This window comes from Cataglyphis hispanica, chromosome 2 (genome assembly GCF_021464435.1).
Source record: "Cataglyphis hispanica isolate Lineage 1 chromosome 2, ULB_Chis1_1.0, whole genome shotgun sequence".
Classification (NCBI taxonomy): Eukaryota; Metazoa; Arthropoda; class Insecta; order Hymenoptera; family Formicidae; genus Cataglyphis; species Cataglyphis hispanica.
In genome coordinates, this window is record NC_065955.1 from 899,899 (window position 1) to 918,188 (window position 18,290).

At 32.9% G+C, this 18,290-nt stretch overlaps 2 protein-coding genes across 5 annotated transcripts in view; one reads left to right on the forward strand and one right to left on the reverse strand.

Annotated features, from left to right (window-relative positions):
• Positions 1-3: 3 nt before the first annotated feature.
• Positions 4-3,921, reverse strand: LOC126857738 (uncharacterized). 3 transcript variants are annotated; one of them, XM_050607459.1, is made up of 6 exons: positions 3,738-3,921; positions 3,035-3,178; positions 2,051-2,847; positions 1,311-1,486; positions 561-968; positions 4-297 (listed from the first exon to the last, which is right to left on the reverse strand). In XM_050607459.1, the coding sequence occupies exons 1-6, from the start codon at positions 3,774-3,776 to the stop codon at positions 173-175; spliced, it is 1,689 nt and encodes a 562-aa protein (XP_050463416.1). In that variant the 5' UTR covers positions 3,777-3,921; the 3' UTR covers positions 4-172. The 3 variants fall into 3 exon arrangements, with proteins under 3 accessions (XP_050463416.1, XP_050463423.1, XP_050463429.1); XM_050607466.1 differs by having other exon boundaries at positions 3,596-3,909; XM_050607472.1 differs by lacking the exon at positions 3,738-3,921 and adding an exon at positions 3,484-3,580.
• A 715-nt stretch (positions 3,922-4,636) lies between these two features.
• Positions 4,637-18,290, forward strand: part of LOC126857806 (homeobox protein Nkx-2.4-like) — a 44,830-nt gene continuing 31,176 nt past the window's right edge. The window contains exons 1-2 of one of the 2 annotated variants that reach the window (XM_050607557.1): positions 4,637-4,774; positions 7,417-10,596. In XM_050607557.1, the coding sequence (XP_050463514.1) occupies positions 9,840-10,596 (757 nt within the window). In that variant the 5' untranslated portion in view covers positions 4,637-4,774; positions 7,417-9,839. The remainder of the gene's footprint in view (positions 4,775-7,416; positions 10,597-18,290) is intronic. The other variant, XM_050607566.1, reaches the window with a different exon arrangement.

The window sequence follows — 18,290 nt, forward strand, 5'->3', positions numbered from 1 at the left end:
AAAGGAAGTGATATATTATTATTATTATTATTATTATTATTATATAATAATAAGGAAGTGATATTATATACTATTATTATTACATACTATTATTATAATATAATTTATAATATTATAATTATAATATTATAAAAAATAATAAAAATTATAATAAAATTGATATTTAACAAATTTATATTTTTGATTTTAATATCATATTGCGCAATACTCGACGTAATATTTTACCAGATGGAGTTTTTGGAATACTATCCACAAATTTTATGCCGCCTCTAAGTCGCTTAGGATTTGATACGCGTTCTGAAAAAGATATACATACATAACACACACACACACGCACACGCACACACACACACACACACACACACATATATAAATACATAAATGTGTATAAAATTTACATGCGCGAAATTTCCAGTATATCGCGGTAATGATTCTTCATGAATTAATAAAAGTTCAATAAACATTTCTTCTAAATTAATAAGCATGCTACATATTAATTCCATTATTAGTTATGATAAATTATCAGATATAGTAAACAAAGATATCCTGGATATTCTTACCATTCACATATTGGATTATATCTTCCTCACGTATATCGAAACCTTTTTGTTTGACAACAAATGCTATTGGTAATTCTCCAGTTTCTTCATTTGGAATGCCAATTACAGCTGCGTCTTTTATGCCAGAATAAGTCAACAAAATCGCTTCGAGTTCAGCTGGTGGAACCTGATAGCCTTTATATTTAATAAGTTCTTTTACACGATCGACGATATAAAAATATCCTTCTTCGTCGTAGTATCCCACATCTCCTGTATGTAACCAACCATCTTTATCAATTGTCATACTAGTGGATTTTTTGTCATTATAGTAGCCTTTCATTATTAGATCTCCCTTAAAACATAACTCTCCTTCACAATTCGGTCCCAAAGTTTCATCTGTCTCAAATTCTCCAAGTGGTATTATCTTTGCTGAAAGAATATCATAAATACACATCACTAGTGTATTTTATATTGATGAAAAAGATACATTCTTTTAATATTTATCAATTATTTATAAACATCAAAAATTGTTGAAAAAAACAAATGAAAAATATAAACAAATTCAATATTTGGAAAACGTGAACATTATATGATACTATTTCATAATATAATAATGGATTGTAAATCAGTAGTGAATAAAAATAAAATGTGCTCAACTGTAAAGAAATACAACACTCAAAAACAATATATAAATGATTATTAAATATTAATATTGATTATATTTCAAATAGTAACACATTGTATTATATTTTTATAATTGGGAAATATTACCTGATACACCTGGACCTAACATGCCGACGCTACCAAATTTTGCTGCTGTATTATCTGGAAAGTATAGTACAGCTAAAGTAGTTTCTGTTAAACCATAGCCCTGTGTAATTTGAGATATATTTAATCGCTTGGCAACAGCTCTCTGAATTTGCTGTGACAATGGAGCAGCTCCACACCTAAATAAGTATTTCAACAATTATAAAATTTATAGAAAATTTTGAATGAAATATGGGATGTAGAATGGAACATAGAATAAACATGTACAATTAGATCAGAGATACATGTATCTCTGATTATTTCAATGACAATTTCATGAGATTTCTATATAAAATGTAAAAAAACTTCCATGAACAAAGATAAATAAAATTTAAAGATTTTCCATTTATATAAATTTACATTATTTTTGTATATACAAAAAAAAAAAATAGAATTAAATTGTTAAGGCAAAATTTTATTTAGCATCAAGTACTGGATTATTAATTTCACAATTATTGAAAAATATTTATATAATTTTTTCTTTATTCAAATTTTTAGAACCTTCTCTCAAACTTATTTTTTGGAAAACAAAATCTCAATAGTTGAAAAATTTAAGGAGACGAGAAAGTTTTTCATTTGCATAGCATTCTTCAGAAATTGATTGTATTATATTCATCTTTTCTCTTATTTAGTTTTTAATTCTTTATTTCTATTTATTGTATTATTTTAATGACAGTTTGCTTTCAAAATTTTAATATGCTTACCATATTTGTTTAATAGAAGATAAATCATATTTATCCACAAGTGGATGTTTAGCTAGGAATACCATAATTGATGGTACTACTGCTAAATATTCAATTTTATACTTTTCTATTGATTGTAGAAATAATTTTTCTTCAAAGCGTGAAAACACTACACCACTGTTTCCACTTACCAATCTTATCACCAACAAGGCAAACGAATATGCATGGAAAAATGGAAGCACTACCAAGGACATAACATTTGCAACAAGTGGGTTGGTAATATACATGCGTATGATTGTAGTAATATTTTTGTCTGTCCACATAACGCCTTTTGGTAATCCTGTGGTTCCACTCGAGCATAAAATTGCTGTTACATGATTATTTACATCAACAGGAACAGCTTGAAACTTATCTATATTGTCATCAGAGACACTTGATACTGCTTCACATATGCTCATCCATGATACGTCAATGTTACCATAATCATTTAACAGTAATATTCTTGGTGACCAATGTAACTCTTTGAATATACTTATCATGTTATTAAGTGCTATCGTAGAAATAAAAATATACTTTGGTTTCGTAATAGTAAGTGCATGTTTTAATTCTCCTGTGGAATATAATGGGTTTAATGGACAGACAATAGCACCCAGATAAAATGTAGCACATACTGGAATACAGAATTCCAGATTGTTTTCACTACATACAGCTACAGCATCATTTACTTTCAGTCCTTCTTTTTGAAGGTAGATTGCTAATTTTCGGCTTGTATCTAAAATATATTTGAACGTTTGTTCCTTGCCTGTATGAGCATCTATCTGCAAAACATATTTACCATTGATATAGTGAGAAAAATTATATGCAACAAGATTGTTAGATCTATAACAACATTGATTTATAAATATTATATATATATAATCCACAGAAATATATAAATATAATTTGTATATATATCAAATTAATGCAAATATATATATATATATATATATATATATATATACTTACTTGTGCCACACGAGTATCATGTATTGTGAGTTGTTTTAATAATAATTGTCCCACTGAGAAATCAAGTTCTAGTATCAATTCTCCTTTCCCATGCAGAATATGTGCTTGTTTTGACATGTTGAATGTGAAGAATGTGTTTCCTTTCTGACATCAAAGAACATTCAAGAATAAAGAAAACAGAATACAGAAACGTTGCATAAGTTATTTATTTAATGCAATGAACAATCACAATAAGAACTGATAAGAATTTTAATGCAACAAACGATAAGGACAGATAAGATTTTTTGTATACTTATCAGCTATAAATATTTAATCTTTTATGTGTATTCGGAAAGCATGCTTTTAATGTTATAAGTGTGCTCTGTTCTTGTTCAACTTTCAATAAAGAACAAAGGTTGGATGACACTTTTAGCGCATAAGCGTGTTCCCCGATTATAGCAGTTGCATACTTATCAATTTGCTTTCCATTTTTATTCAAATGATATTGAATCACTCTTATCAGTTATGTCAATATTTTATACGCAGCTAATGACGTCATTAAATATGTTATTTTGTAATAACCTGCTTATTTTGATATTGGTGACAAAATTGTTATTTTGATGACAAAACTGTCGCATAACAATACAGGTTCATAATCTCATTTTTAATGTGAGTCTATTAAATTCCCTAAAGCACACGGTCTCGATTGTGGTTAAAAACTCACGTTGAATCTCACTTGCCAGTAGCAAAAAGGAACATGCATTCAATTGAATTATGATGTCACAAGTGAGAATTAACTGAATTTTGTAAATGAAAAGCAACTATTAAGATTACTATAATTATTAATGCATGTCAGTTCATATTTGTAGTGCATATTTTTTGATCAGTGAGAAAAAATATCTCGCGCCGGCAAATTGTCAGGCCGGATTTTTCACGCATGCGCAACAAACACGGTATCAGTAAAGTGCTTAGTTAAGTAAAAAGGAGTGTCATTAATCGCCTGCCCAAAAATTTCTAATAATAATAAAAAAATCTGTCATAGTATTGAATATTTATTTTTATTTTCGAATCCATTATTTAATAAATATAACATACTTTCTATTAACTTTATATATATATATATATATATATATATATATATATATATATAACCTGTTTTTATTGTCCAGGTCTGCCAAGATTTTTGCGCCTATAACACCTTTTATTTACACATCATTGTTTTAACTGTCACTTCACCGCATATGCGCAAAAAAAAAAAACCCGGCTCAAACAATAATACTAGGTTTGTTTTTACATTTAACATATTTTACATTTTACATTTACGTTTTATATTTAACATATTTTTTTAGTTGAATGTACTTTCTCATTTGTCCTTTCTTTCATTCAAACTTCAAAATATACATCTATCTCCTTTATTCCATTCTAATTCAGCTAAAAAGAACACGATAAATAAAAAAAAAAGGAAGAGGATAATTCCACCGTTTCATAGTCAGATGGCAGCACGTATATTATTTTGAAATATGGTCTAAGAACAGACATACATATATCTTTAGCATTGAAGTTAGCAGTATATACGAAAGTCTATAAGTTTATAGTCTTAATTTTGACTTGAGAAACTCTACAGTTTCATATCTATGTTTGTACCAAACACGGCGATTAGCGATACACACGCTAGGATGTTCGTCAATTTCTAAGAATTTTTCTCTCTCTCAATCTCAGGATCCCTAATGTTATCGAGAGTTGTCATTCTACTGCAATAAGGTAATAGGCAAATTTTTGCATCGCGCGTCTATAATATAAGAGAATGATAACACACACACACACACACGAATGTTACAGTAGCAGAGTATATAATATCCTTTATGTATTAAATATTAATTAAGAATCTATTTTGATTCTTATATATATCAACATTATTTATATATATAAGTTTGTCTATGAAAGTCATAAAGAGAGGCTTCCAACAAAGCTTGCTTGGCAATGTAATATTTATTACACAAAGAAATCAATGTCATGATCACATATGTAACGTATGCGGGTTTCAAAGGGGCTGTCACATTATTAGATGTTCATATTAGATAGGTAATTGTTAATTCTTCATGAAATAAAAATGATATATACTCTGTATCTTATGATATAAAACGAATATTTAGAATATTTAGAATATTTAGAATTTTAAATAAAAAATAAAGATAAAATATGCTATTATATGAAAATCTGAAGAGGACAAGAGACAATATTGATAAATTTTAATTTCATATAATCTTTAAAAGATTCCTATTTTTATATTTATTGATTCAGAAATATTTTACTTGTCTTTTCTCATTTTAATTAAACTAATAATCTTAAAGGTAGATATTAGATCGCGCGTTATTGTAAATAAATAAAATAAAAAATATATTAAAATAAAATAATAAAATATAGTTCAAAAATAAAATATCTTATAGGGACAAGATGGAAAGAAGATAAGTGATATGATCAAAATAATTTTTTTTTTTTGTAAATTTTTATTTATTTACAAATATTACAGAATACGAGTACAAACACTTACCACAGACATTAAAAATTTAATGAAACTTAATATAACGTTAAAGATTAATAATTTTTTAAAAACTATTAAGAAAATAGTTTTAATAAAATAGTATTAATAGTATAAATTTGTAAAACAAATTTTGGCAATCTTTTTTTCGTGATGCATTTTTGTTTATAAATAATGAACAATTGTTGGTAATAATGGAAAAAAAAAATTTATATGCCATATTTAAAAGATAAAAGTTATATAAATTTCTTTTATTATAATAAAATCTTTATTTTGAGTTTATGATTTATGTATACTAAAACATTTATTAATATAAAACATAGAATGAAAAAAACTATGCAATGTGATTTTTGTTAAGGAAAAATATATATTCGATAATCAGACAATATGCATAATGTCTGAGTTGAGACAGTTTATATGTAGAATATAAATATACATTTGACTATTTAATAAAACATTGGTTATATCAAAATTGAGAAAAAAACCCAATAATTTTGAATAATCAATAAAATCTTTTATCGTATATTTTTTTTCATACTTTATAATTTTATCCTTAACAATATTTTTTTTAGACAATATTTTTGGAGACAATCAAAAATTTATTCTCTTCATATATAATGTTTCACTTCATATAAATAAATTCAGTAAAAATAATTGCATAAGAATAATAATTTTCAATTTATCGAACGTTTTGTGTGCGTATTTTATGTACAATTGCATATATTTTAAATTAAAACATATAAAATAGCTTTTTCTCTCTCTTTCTTTTTTTCAAAAAAAAAAAATTAAATGACAAAATTGTTTGCAATTTTTTATATTTTGATGATAGATTTATAAGTTTTTAAACATAATTTCAATTTACAAATAAAAGAAAGATAGACATACAATTAATTAAATACATGTTCTTATTTTTTATTGTTTCACTAACGCGTAAAAAATTTAATATACAAGTAGTACAATTAAATCACATTTCTCAATTATCGTAATGTAATATTTTTGCAATGCTTTCGATATGTTACTATAATATATTGTTGCAACTCGCTGGAATTTCAACAACGTTTCTACAAAATTTTATTTTAATTTACAATTTTGCTGTAATGTGACAAAAAAATTCTATCTTATACAAATATTTGTTATAAGAGAGAGAGAGGAATAGAGGAAGAGAGAGAGAGAAAGAGAGAAAGAGAGAAAAAGAGAAAAAGATGGATTTAAAATAGTATGATAAATTAATAAATAAATTTCTCGAGATTATAAATACGTTTATATATACGTGGATAAATTATAAGAAAAAATTATCTATGATGTGAAAACAATATTTATATATATTTGTACTCTTATATAAACTAGTAACAAATATATATTTGTACTTTTATATAAACTTGTAACAAATATATAAAAGAAGCTAATAAAAATAATATATTACAATATAACTTTTTATGAAAAATATATTGTTTTCACAATTTTTATATGATTAATATTAATTTGTAATTTATTATATATATGTATATACGCACACACACACCCACACATATTTATATACATATATGTATATGCTGAAAGATACGAATATTGAACAATTAAAATAACTATCAAAGCTGATAGTTTTAGTGTTATAAATCTGAAACTAAAATTATTTTGTCTCTACCAAAACATATCTATATTTATAGACATTTTTACGATTAGGGAAAAAGAGAGACATACTTGAACGCTAGAACAGATAATTTAAATATCATATACATTAAAAAAATAACATTTTTGTATTTAAAAAAATGCAAAGAGCATTAAAAGCTTTCTATTTTGTGGTATGCGATATTTATACTTTTTAAATATGCTATTAAAATATATATTTCTTTTTCCCTTACAGATAAATGCACATCTGTCGTATTTAGAAATCAAACCAATGATTTACGGTAAATTGGATACACTGGCGTACACAAATTAAAAAAAGCATATTTATAAAGATATTGAGCACAATTTATCACATAGTTGGCAAAACGTTTATCAAAAATTTTATCAACATTAAGGCGCTTATAATGCTTTTGCAGTTAAATAGATCTGTGTACAACAGCCTCTAATAATCGCACTAAAGCATGCACCAGAGATATCGATATCGTTATCGGATACACAGGAGCGAACCTCGCCGAGATATCACCCACGTGAAGAATCAACACCACTGAACGTCTAATTCCCACGCTCGCCGATAATAGCCACAAGAGAACAGGGTGATAAAAAGTTCTCCTCGCGAGTATCTCTTTCGCTCGAAAAGCTTGCGAGAATCTTAGCAAAAGCTTGATGTTTGCAAATTCGTGGGATTTGCGACGTGAGATTTGGATTTGTATGCTTGGTGGCGGATGCGTGACAGTCGTGACGCAGATTCGAAAAGTACCGTCGGCCGCTGAGCCTCGACGAGGATTTCGGCGCCGGTGCCGACGAGGAACATTTTTCCGTCATTAATTTTTCCCCGCCCTTTCGTTTCCAGCTCCGCCCGATGGGTGGTTCCTGACAGCCGCTATGATCTCGGGGGATGCAGCCACGCGATTACTCCGATAGGTAGATACGCGCCGACGCGTTCCATACCGGCACCAACGACATCACGGCTGACGTGGTGGGCTTGTTTCATCATGCATCATAGCGGTAACCGATGCGATCCAATGAACGAAGCGACAGCGCGTACGCATCATCCGATTGGCGGCGCTCATCCAATGGCCGTACGGTGGCTCTCCCAGCATCTACTTCCCCCGAATCGCGGTCTCTCCGTGCCTCTCCACGGCGTATGGAAACCCTTCTCTCACACGCAAAAGGGGACATCTCATCACGACTCTTGGTAGCAGGCACTTCTCCGTAGTGGGCACTCCACTCATCGTGTCGTCGTACGGGTTCTCCGCGAGAGGCTGCGGGGCCTGTGTGCCCGGGCGGGCGAGCGAGTGAGCGAACTAGCGAGCGCGAGCGGGCGAGCGCTGGTCGAGTGGGTCTAAGCGGCTGTGAGGACCTCTCCAGGAGTACCCGACAGAAGTCCTCTCCATTCATTCATCCATCCATCCAGCCAAGCCAGCCAAGCCAGGCAAGGCAGCCACCCAGCCAGCCAGCCAGCCAGCCAGCCAGCCGGCCAGCTATCCATCCATCCATCCATCCATAGAGCAGGCTCTTCTCCTACGGAGAGAGTATATCCTCGACGAAGGTGGAGGCGAAGCGTAGAGTGGTACATCTACCATCGTCTCTCTATCGGCAGAATCCAAGGACTCAAAGACCCCCGTGTGATTTCAGTCGGCCGCCGGCCGGCTCTGGCCGGCCACTATCCTCGACCACGTGTGTGTAAGGTCGCCGTGTAAGGTCGACAGCTCTTTCGACTACGTTCGCGCGTGCCACTAGGATTTTCGAAAGGCAACAACGATACAACGTCGATCACGCTCTCTTGTCCCAACGGTATCGAGAGATTTAACAATCTACCTCGGGAGCCATCCGAGTCGGCCGCCGGCCGACTGCGCCATCGATTTTTCTACTCGGTGACGCTGTTTGTATATCATGCGGTTGAAGCGATTCTTCGTTTTCGATGTCAACCTCACAGTTTTCAAGGACAGTTTCTAGGAAAAGAGAGCACCGAGACAGAACGAGACGACGCGAATAATGATAAATACGTGAATAAAACTGTATTATATACATCAATTAATGTGAAAAAAACGCGCAGTGAGAGAAGATGAACATGTTAAGTTCGATAGAACTTGCTGAGAAGAAATATCCGTGATATTTTGTAGATCAAGTACTTTTAGTGAAACAATTGTGTTTGTGTGTACAAATTTTTGCTTTCGCAAACTATGCATGCGTTTCAACGCAATCAGGATCACGGGACCAGGATTGTTGGATCGCAGTGGATAATTGCGAGCTTTGTATCAGTTTCGGGGGATAAAAGGTTCCGGTGTTGGTGAAAGAAAACAAAAAAAAAACGGTTCTTATTGTGTGCGTTCGCGTAAGATCCATCGTACGAGAAATGAGAGACTGTTGTATCATTGCGTGATTAACTAACGATAAATCATCAAATTTTGAGTGATCTCAATTGTTTGCGCAAACGGACTATCTACAAAATTTCACGAGAAGCAAAGATTAAATTTTCACGCAAAAGAATTTGAATTCAATCGATCCCTCGTCGAGGAATCGAGGAAACTACGTTGACGATCGCGAGAGAAAGAACTAGGAGCGTCGTAATGTCGCGCCGTTGTTACGTCTAGCGCCGGCCTCATCATTCCGCGAAGCGCGAGCTTCAAGTACTTCGACGGCGTCGGGCTCGCCGAGATGAGCGGCGGCAGCGGCGGCGGCGGTGGCGGTGGCGGCGGCAATCAAGGTGGTAACGCTAATGCTACGACCTATCATCAGCATCAGCAACAACAACAGCAGCAGCAGCAGCAACAGCAGCAACAACAACAACAACAACAGCAGTCACTGGAGCAGGCTGGTCTGCTGTCTGATCTCAATGGCATTGATCTGGCGATGAGCCTATCGCCTAAACAGCACTCATCCCACGTGCAAACAGCCGGCGGTGCTCACACGACGCCGTTCAGCGTTACTGACATCCTGTCGCCGATTGAGGAATCTTACCGGAAGCTCGAACTAGCCGCCGCTGCCGCTGCCGTCGGTGTCGGCGTTGTCACGCATTCCCAGGCCTCACCTTACGGGAACGCTTGTGGTGCACGGGTGGGCGGCAACACCGGTAGCTCGAGCGCGAGCAGCGGCAGCCCGCCGTTGCACGGCGGCTCAACGCCCGGCGGTAGCACCCCCGGACCGGTTTCCTCCGTTGCCAACGGGGCCGTCCCCGGCGGCGGCGGTAGTGCCGGCGGCGGCATGAGCGCCATGGGTAATCCTTACGCCACTATGCAGCTTACATCGCAATACCAGTACTGCGCCGCGGAATTGTCACCGTATCATCACGCCGGGCCTGGCGTTGGCGCCACGGCTACGGCAGCGGACCCCATGCGGTCCCACGCGGTGTCGTCGCATCATCATCCTTGGTACGCACCGGCGCCACCGGCTACCAACGATCCGCGCTTCGCCAGTGAGTAGATTTTTCTTTATTCTGAACGATTTGCAAGAATTATTATGGTTTATATATAAGAAACATTTTTCGAGAAATTTACATTTATAAAGAGATTTTTATATATTGAAAAATGTCCGAGAAAATAGTCCAATTATAAGATAATTTCCATATATATATATAAAAGATTCATAAATAAGAAATGAATATCTTTGTCTCTTTACTTGTGAGAGAAGTAACAAAATGCTGAGTCGTATCACGTATCTGACGCAAATAGAGAATATAAGAAAATTCTCGAGAAAAAATTGATCATATCTATACATATATACGTAATCTCTAAAATTTTCATTAACAAGAAAGTTACAGTTATTGTCAAATATTTGATACGCGCATCGGAAGATGTGTCTGAAAAATATTAACATTTTTCGAAAAACGCGATATGTAAAATTATATATTGAAAATGGCTTTGCAAGTTTTTTCTTAAATATATTATTGTTTGATATTATAAAAAAGTAGCTACGCCAATTTTAATGAACAAACGTAAGGGATTATTTTCATTCGAGATTCAAAGAGTATCTTCAAAATTAGTTACCGGGTCAAATCACTCAAAATGAATAAGTTTAATTTTTATTAATTAGAGAATGATGATTATTGAAACGTTCAATGTGTTATGGATATAAAACAGAAATATCATATCAGTATGTTTTGATAATTTTTATGTACAACGTATTACAGCCAATTTAGAAATATATTTTTGCAGAAAAATTATTTATAAAATGTCTCTTTAATGACAATTATATGTTGAACATAGAATTTCTATTTTTCATCTACTCGAGGGAAGCATAAGTTATTCAATTTTTCTGGATAATTAAAATACAACTATGTTTTAAAACAAATTAGAGAGAGCAGATATTTGTAACGAAACAAAACTGATGATAATAATTTGACTAACTTCTTCATATCTTCTATTTAAAATCAAATCTGATATAAGTTTATACATCAGCATTTTGTCTGCAGTTCACATAATTCCAAAAATTTGGATTATTTTTATGTGTGAGGAATAAATAATTTATATTTTTATTAAAAGGATATTAAGCGGTAAAAAAATAGTATCAATGCATTGAGATTAAGCGAATTAAAAATTAATTTGCTGTAACGCAATAAACCGCGACATGAGATATGAGATATTTTTAAGAAATTAAACACGCTTTAATGACTTTGTCGATGGATAAACGAATAGGATATAAAGATTTTTTTTTTAATTTAGAAAACAAATGCAGTTTTAATTATTTTTCTTATCTAAAGAGTGATGTGTCTTTAAGTAATTATATTATATAATTAATGTGAGTGATATATATATATATATATATATATATATATATATATATATATATATTTAAAAAAAAAATACTTTACATATTTGTCACTAAATTTATTTGTATAATACGTATGTAGACACTCCGCATGTGTAACAGAGTAATTTATTTACATTATCTTTCGCGTATACAATGCTTTTTAACTTCGAACCGTACACTAAATTTTCATGAAAAGCTTTTGCAGTTAAGAATTTCGATGTGACTTTGTCTTCATCTATTCGCTTAAATGGCTTTATGATTTTTAATGGAGGGAATATTTTATGAGGTACATTTTGCACACACACACACACACACACACACATACACATAAACACGTACATTTACATGTTCGTCGGACGAGCACAAAAAGCCTTCGTGTACCTCGTCTACATATTGATTAATTCAGTGGCTGCTTCGACGGATTACAGACAGTTAGTCTGTCCGCTAAACGTTACCGAGTTATCGAATGCAAACAGTCATTCTGTCAGCCTGTTAAATGAGTTTCGAGGGGTCTGTATTTATCGGAGAGGCACACGGCGTAGTTTCATAGAATACGAACACTGTGTTGTACCTTCAAAGACGCGCGTTTTGTCTGACGATCGTTAGCATGAAAACCGGTATCGCATCAACGATCTACACCTGTTATTTAATCGCCGATGGAAAAATTGATGATTGAAATCTTTAGGCATCATGCGTGCGAGTCAAATCGTTATCGGATATATGTATATTCAACGAATTAATCTTATATCTTGCACTTTGTGTAGAAATGCCGGAAGCAATGCTTCTTTTGAAGAGAAAGAGAGAAAGAATATGAAAACGCGCGCATTGTATATATATATATATATATATATATATATATATATATATATATATATATATGTTGTACTCTCGGATAAAAAACCTATCTCGCATCGGCTATTCCTTCCGCCTCTTAAGAGTCACGTCCGTCACGCTTTTATCGGCGCTTGTAAGCGACAGGATCATGGATATCTTAGCTCCATTTAGGGATCGATGAGAGTGTCGGTTTCGCGTTACAAAGCTGACAAAAACGCGCCTTCGTTAATTGGTAAGGAGAGATGCATCTCTCAGTTCACGAGCGTCTCGTAAGTGCTGTACGGAAGAAGACTACATTTTATTTTTATCCCTTGAAAGCCTTGATATATGTGCATGCAAATCTGTTATGAATAAATTATAACGCGTGTCATGAAATAAAAGTTTAATCCACTCGAAAGATTGTAATAATGTAGCTTTTTAAAGAAATTATATATAATTCTTTTTTTAAAGCATATATTTTTTGATCCATATTTTAGAGATAGATGTTTTTTTTTTTAGAAGCAAATAAATATTATAATTTACATGTAGAGCATTCGTAAAATTCAAACTTCTTGATTTTAACAGCGATGACAAATCCAATTTGAACAAAACGCATCCCGAAACATGATTAGGTCTAAAAGAATCGGTTTGTTTTCAATTGTCTGATATTCGTATTCATTTATCGAGATTATCGTTCATAATTTTCAATCTGCCGTTTCTTTAAACAGAAAAGAATAATTGTATGTATAAAAAAATAATTGATTTCAGAATTAAAAGAAAAATATTATCAAAAATAAAAACAAAATTATGTAATTAATTTTGGAAAATTATTGTACATTTGTAAGGCTTGAAGATATCTATCATATTAATTTGAAACATTATATATGTCTCTTAAGTGAAGAAACAGAATAATATGATTCTAATATAAGCGCGAGTTACATTCTTTAGTCTCTGTTACTGATTCCTCTCGTACATATATTATTCTTGAAAGATCGAGTCGTATCTATAGACACGTATCTATATTTTCTTCGATAAAATATCCGACACATATTTTGATAGAAAAGAGATATTTTAAACCGATTCTGGTGTGTGCCCTATACAAGTATCCTTTCAAGTTCAATTATCCGTAAAGTAAAGAGAAACAGAGATGGGGGGAGCAGTCGAATTTGCAGTCACAACGATACTCTTTAAATGGGACAATATGATAAAAGGATCGGCTCGTAAGAGCGTCTTCGCGAGAAAATGTGGAAGCTTTGACACTCGGGGAGACATCCATTTGGATGTCCAGAACGTCGTCGCGCCGGAGTTTCGCGTTTCAGTGTCCACACTGAAAGGAACGCGCATACCACCGTCCGCCAACAATGCGCCGCATCTTTCGTAGGACTTGTGTCAACAGGCGTTCTCGTCCCGAGTGGATTTTCGTCCGTCGCACGCGCCACTCTGGATGGAGGCGATCTCGCTCCGTCCCTATATACATATACGTATATATCGATCCAGAATTTGAGAAAGCGCGAGGGACCGTTTGGATGGACGCGCGGAGGATTTTAGTTAAACAAATATAAGCGGGACCGGTCCTCTCTCTCTCTTTCGAGTTTAAAGGTCCGGGAGAGACGCGGAATCGCCGCTCGAATTCGATTTCGCGAGACTTATCTCTTGTCTCCCCTTCCCTTCTCCCCTTCTTCTCGTAAGATAAATACGGATCGCGGGAAAAATCCTCCTCAAACGAATCGCTCTCCCCGCAGTTCGCTCAAGTTTATCGTTTTTCAAATTCTCATTCGACGGTGCAATTATAAAATGACAAAGTCCATGATTAGAAACGGAAAATGTAATATGGAGATTTATTAGAAAATAACTTGACGATATATTGAATCACCGAAATTTCTATAATATCAAAAAAGTGCTTTTCTAAAAAAAATATTCTATAATTGAATAAATCTTCTAATTTTGTTTACTTTTAATCATGCTTGCGCGATTTAATAAAAGTCATTAATTTTTATATTAATCCGCGTATTGAAAGTCATATAAATGTATTTATCATGAATCAATCACGGAGAAAATTGTGCAATAAATTACATGAAGAATACATTTTTTTTACATTTATTGTAGAGCTATAAATTAAACTTGTAAATATAACAACATTAGTTATATTTATTACTATAACAATTGTAATCTAGTATCATTAAAAATTATCAATTTAACGATTATTTGTTTTGCGCATCAAAATATTTAAATAATTACAATACTTCTTTCTAAAATACAGTATATATATATATATATATATATATATATATATATATATATATAATATTATTAAATAAAAATATCGTGATTTTTTTATATGTTAATATGTATGTTCGATTACCAACATTATAATTTTTATTACAATATTTTCTCCAGTCTCCGTGAGAGATCTAGCATTTTATTGTTACTGGTAGTTTGACGTCTTTCGATGATACATTGTACCGATCAAACGTACTGTTACGCGTCCGTAATTTGCATTTCAATAACATTCTATTAAAAGCTTCTGATCTCATGTACGTGTCATGTTATTTAGTACGTGTCATTAAAGTTTTTTTTGCGTTTTTTTTTTATAAACCGCATTTTACGCACACAATTTATCTGCATTATAACATCAATATAATTCCTTTATTATCCAGCTTGTTTATCACAATCAGCAATTCACGATTATAGAAATGGATTTTGTATTACAGATATATTATAGAAGTAATATTTTATGAAATAAAATAGATAATTACATGAGGATTTAAAAAAAAAAGATTATAGATATTATTTGAATTTTATGAACTTGATTATGAATTTTAATTTCTATTGATTTTAATTAAACTTTTTTCATATACATATAAATTGTGTGTGTGTGTGTGTATGAAATTTGTAATATGTTGTGTACGACGTGGAATAACGTGAATAGAATCTGTTGCGGATTTCATTGCAAATTATAAATCATGTAACATGCCTAGACGATTTTACGTAAGGTACGAGTGGAGTTAAGCTTAACTAATATATCGGAATTATGTAATAATTATAAAGTTAACACGTGGAATTAAATTAATTATGCGCAATTAAACGAGATAGCTCTTATGCCGTCAAATTGGACACGTTTCACGCTGTGGGCGGTACATGAATTCCGGTCCGTGATTCGGAGCGAGAAATCTTCGGCTTTTGTCACCTAATTGGAAGCTGAAGAGCCGAGGTGCGGCGCTTTCCCCCGCCTCCCACCTCCAATTGCTATGCCACATAATTACGTTTCGAAACGATGCGGCCGTTCGACGTTGAGGGTAGAGCGCGACGCCGGTGGTCAGGTAGACGTTGGAGAAACGTCAATTTATTTAACGAGTTGCCTGCACGCGCGTTGTTCGCCCATCTCTCACATCGGGATCTCTGCTTTCGTGTATTGGCAGAAGTTACGAATCGAAACATCCCGTCCATCCGTATCCATTGTTCTCCGTGATCGCTGACAAGCGGATCCCTAAAAGGGATCTTGTGCATCACGCGAGAACATGATAATTTACGTCGTCGGTATGATTTACGAGAAATTTCTAGCGGCACTAATCATTAACGCCAAATAATAATTGCATCTTAACACTATACGGGAAAGGACTTCTCGCGCACGCTTCTGGAATCACATGTAGATTTATAATAAAATAATTTATGAGTAAATAAGGAAAGATCCTTTAGGAGAGACGGAAAGGATTTTTAGAAAAGGTCTCAAAGTTGCTGCATCGTTAAGAGATCACATTTCGCACGCTCAAATTTGTTAGAAAATTTTATTTAGGATAATTAGGGGGATGTCTATATCTATAAAAAAAAACATGGAAAATTTGATGTTCTCCAGGATTTATTTTGTATTCAGAAAAATCATAGAATCTCGTGGAATATTATTGTAATTCAAGAAGTTTTTAAAAATATTCGTTCTTTGATAATTTTGTTTTTATATAGCGAATCAGCACAATCCGCCGATAAGAGCCAAATTATGAAATTTATGTGTTTAAAATATATTATAAATCTATCTCTGTTTTAAAAATCTATCTTTTTATACATATATTCAATGTTTTGACAAAATATTGAATATACAATACATATTCTTTATTATAATTTTTAGTGATAAAAAATAAATGTTATGTAAGTGAAAAATATTTATCTTACGAAAATTGTTCAGTTTTTTTTTTCAGTTTATTTGCAAATCTAGCACTTAAATTGACTCTTTGATTTTTCTTCGTATAGATGAAAAGCAATAGAAAATAAAATACTTACAATAAAATACTTATTTTAAAATGTTACATTAAAAAATCTTTGAAATATTTTCTTTATCTAGAATTTAGAACAAAAATATTTGGAAAATCAGAAGATTTTCAAGAAGCTTTTTGTTACGCGATTTGATTAAACATCCTGATAAAATTTGGTACGATAAGCAAGCCAGTTTTGATTAATTTAAATGCAGGACGAGATATCCCGTGACTGGGCAGTGGAAGAGACGAGGTGATCGTCGAGTGCTCGAATCGGCTATCGAATATAGGCTATCGTGTACCGGATATCCGCGTAATGAGAGGGGAGGAGGGATATCCCGACAGAAAAAAAGAGTCCACCGGTTTTTTTTTCGCGAGCAATAATATAGTATTGCTTTCGTTTATACGCTCTTCTGGGCTCCAGGATTTCTCCCGGACGGGCGCGCCAGCCAAAAGCGGAGGTAAACAAATTTGACGGTGTTTGTTCCTGCGTTCAAGTGGTATTTCTTTCTCGCCCTCGGCTTAACTGACGGCTCGGAGAATACGGTTCGTTCTCCGTGGGCATAATAATTCGGGACTTCATCCCGGGACCTCCCGTGCACCGTGGTGACGTAGCATTTCGTAGCGCCTAAATCGTTCCCTTTGTCCGCGCGAGGTTCATCTTTGACAGCTCCTCGCCAACTGACAAGGGATAGACGACCGCTCTCGCTTGCGCGAAGCCATTGGATAGCTTTCGGTAGCTCGGAGAGAATCGTTCAGCTTAGGCGAACACTTGCGACAAAATGTGGATGTATTAATCCAGTGCGAATAATCGAAGTTATGATAAGTCATTGTGTAATAATTTTGAAATTTTTTTATCAATTTGTATACGTTTCTCTTACGTACACTTCATGCAAATATTTTGCATTAACAAGAATATGATTCCTTTATTATTACATATCATGATCAATTAGGGTTGAGAAGTAACAGAAATTTACTTGTACGAAAAGAATAATTTTATTACATCTTTTGATAATAAATAACGAGTTCAATAGTTACCTTTCGATTGTACTTGTTTACATAATTTAATTTCCACATAAACAAACGCACATAAAATTTATCAAATTTATCATCAAATTTATTCTACACTTTATATCGAAGTCGTTGATGACGATATCAAAATTATATCAATTCGTTATTATATTTTAATATATTTTCATATAAACCAAATGTTTTTATATATAATAACAAACGTAAATTTGTATCTAATTCATATTCATATATAATTTATAATCACGATCAAAAAAAGAAAACAATAGATATT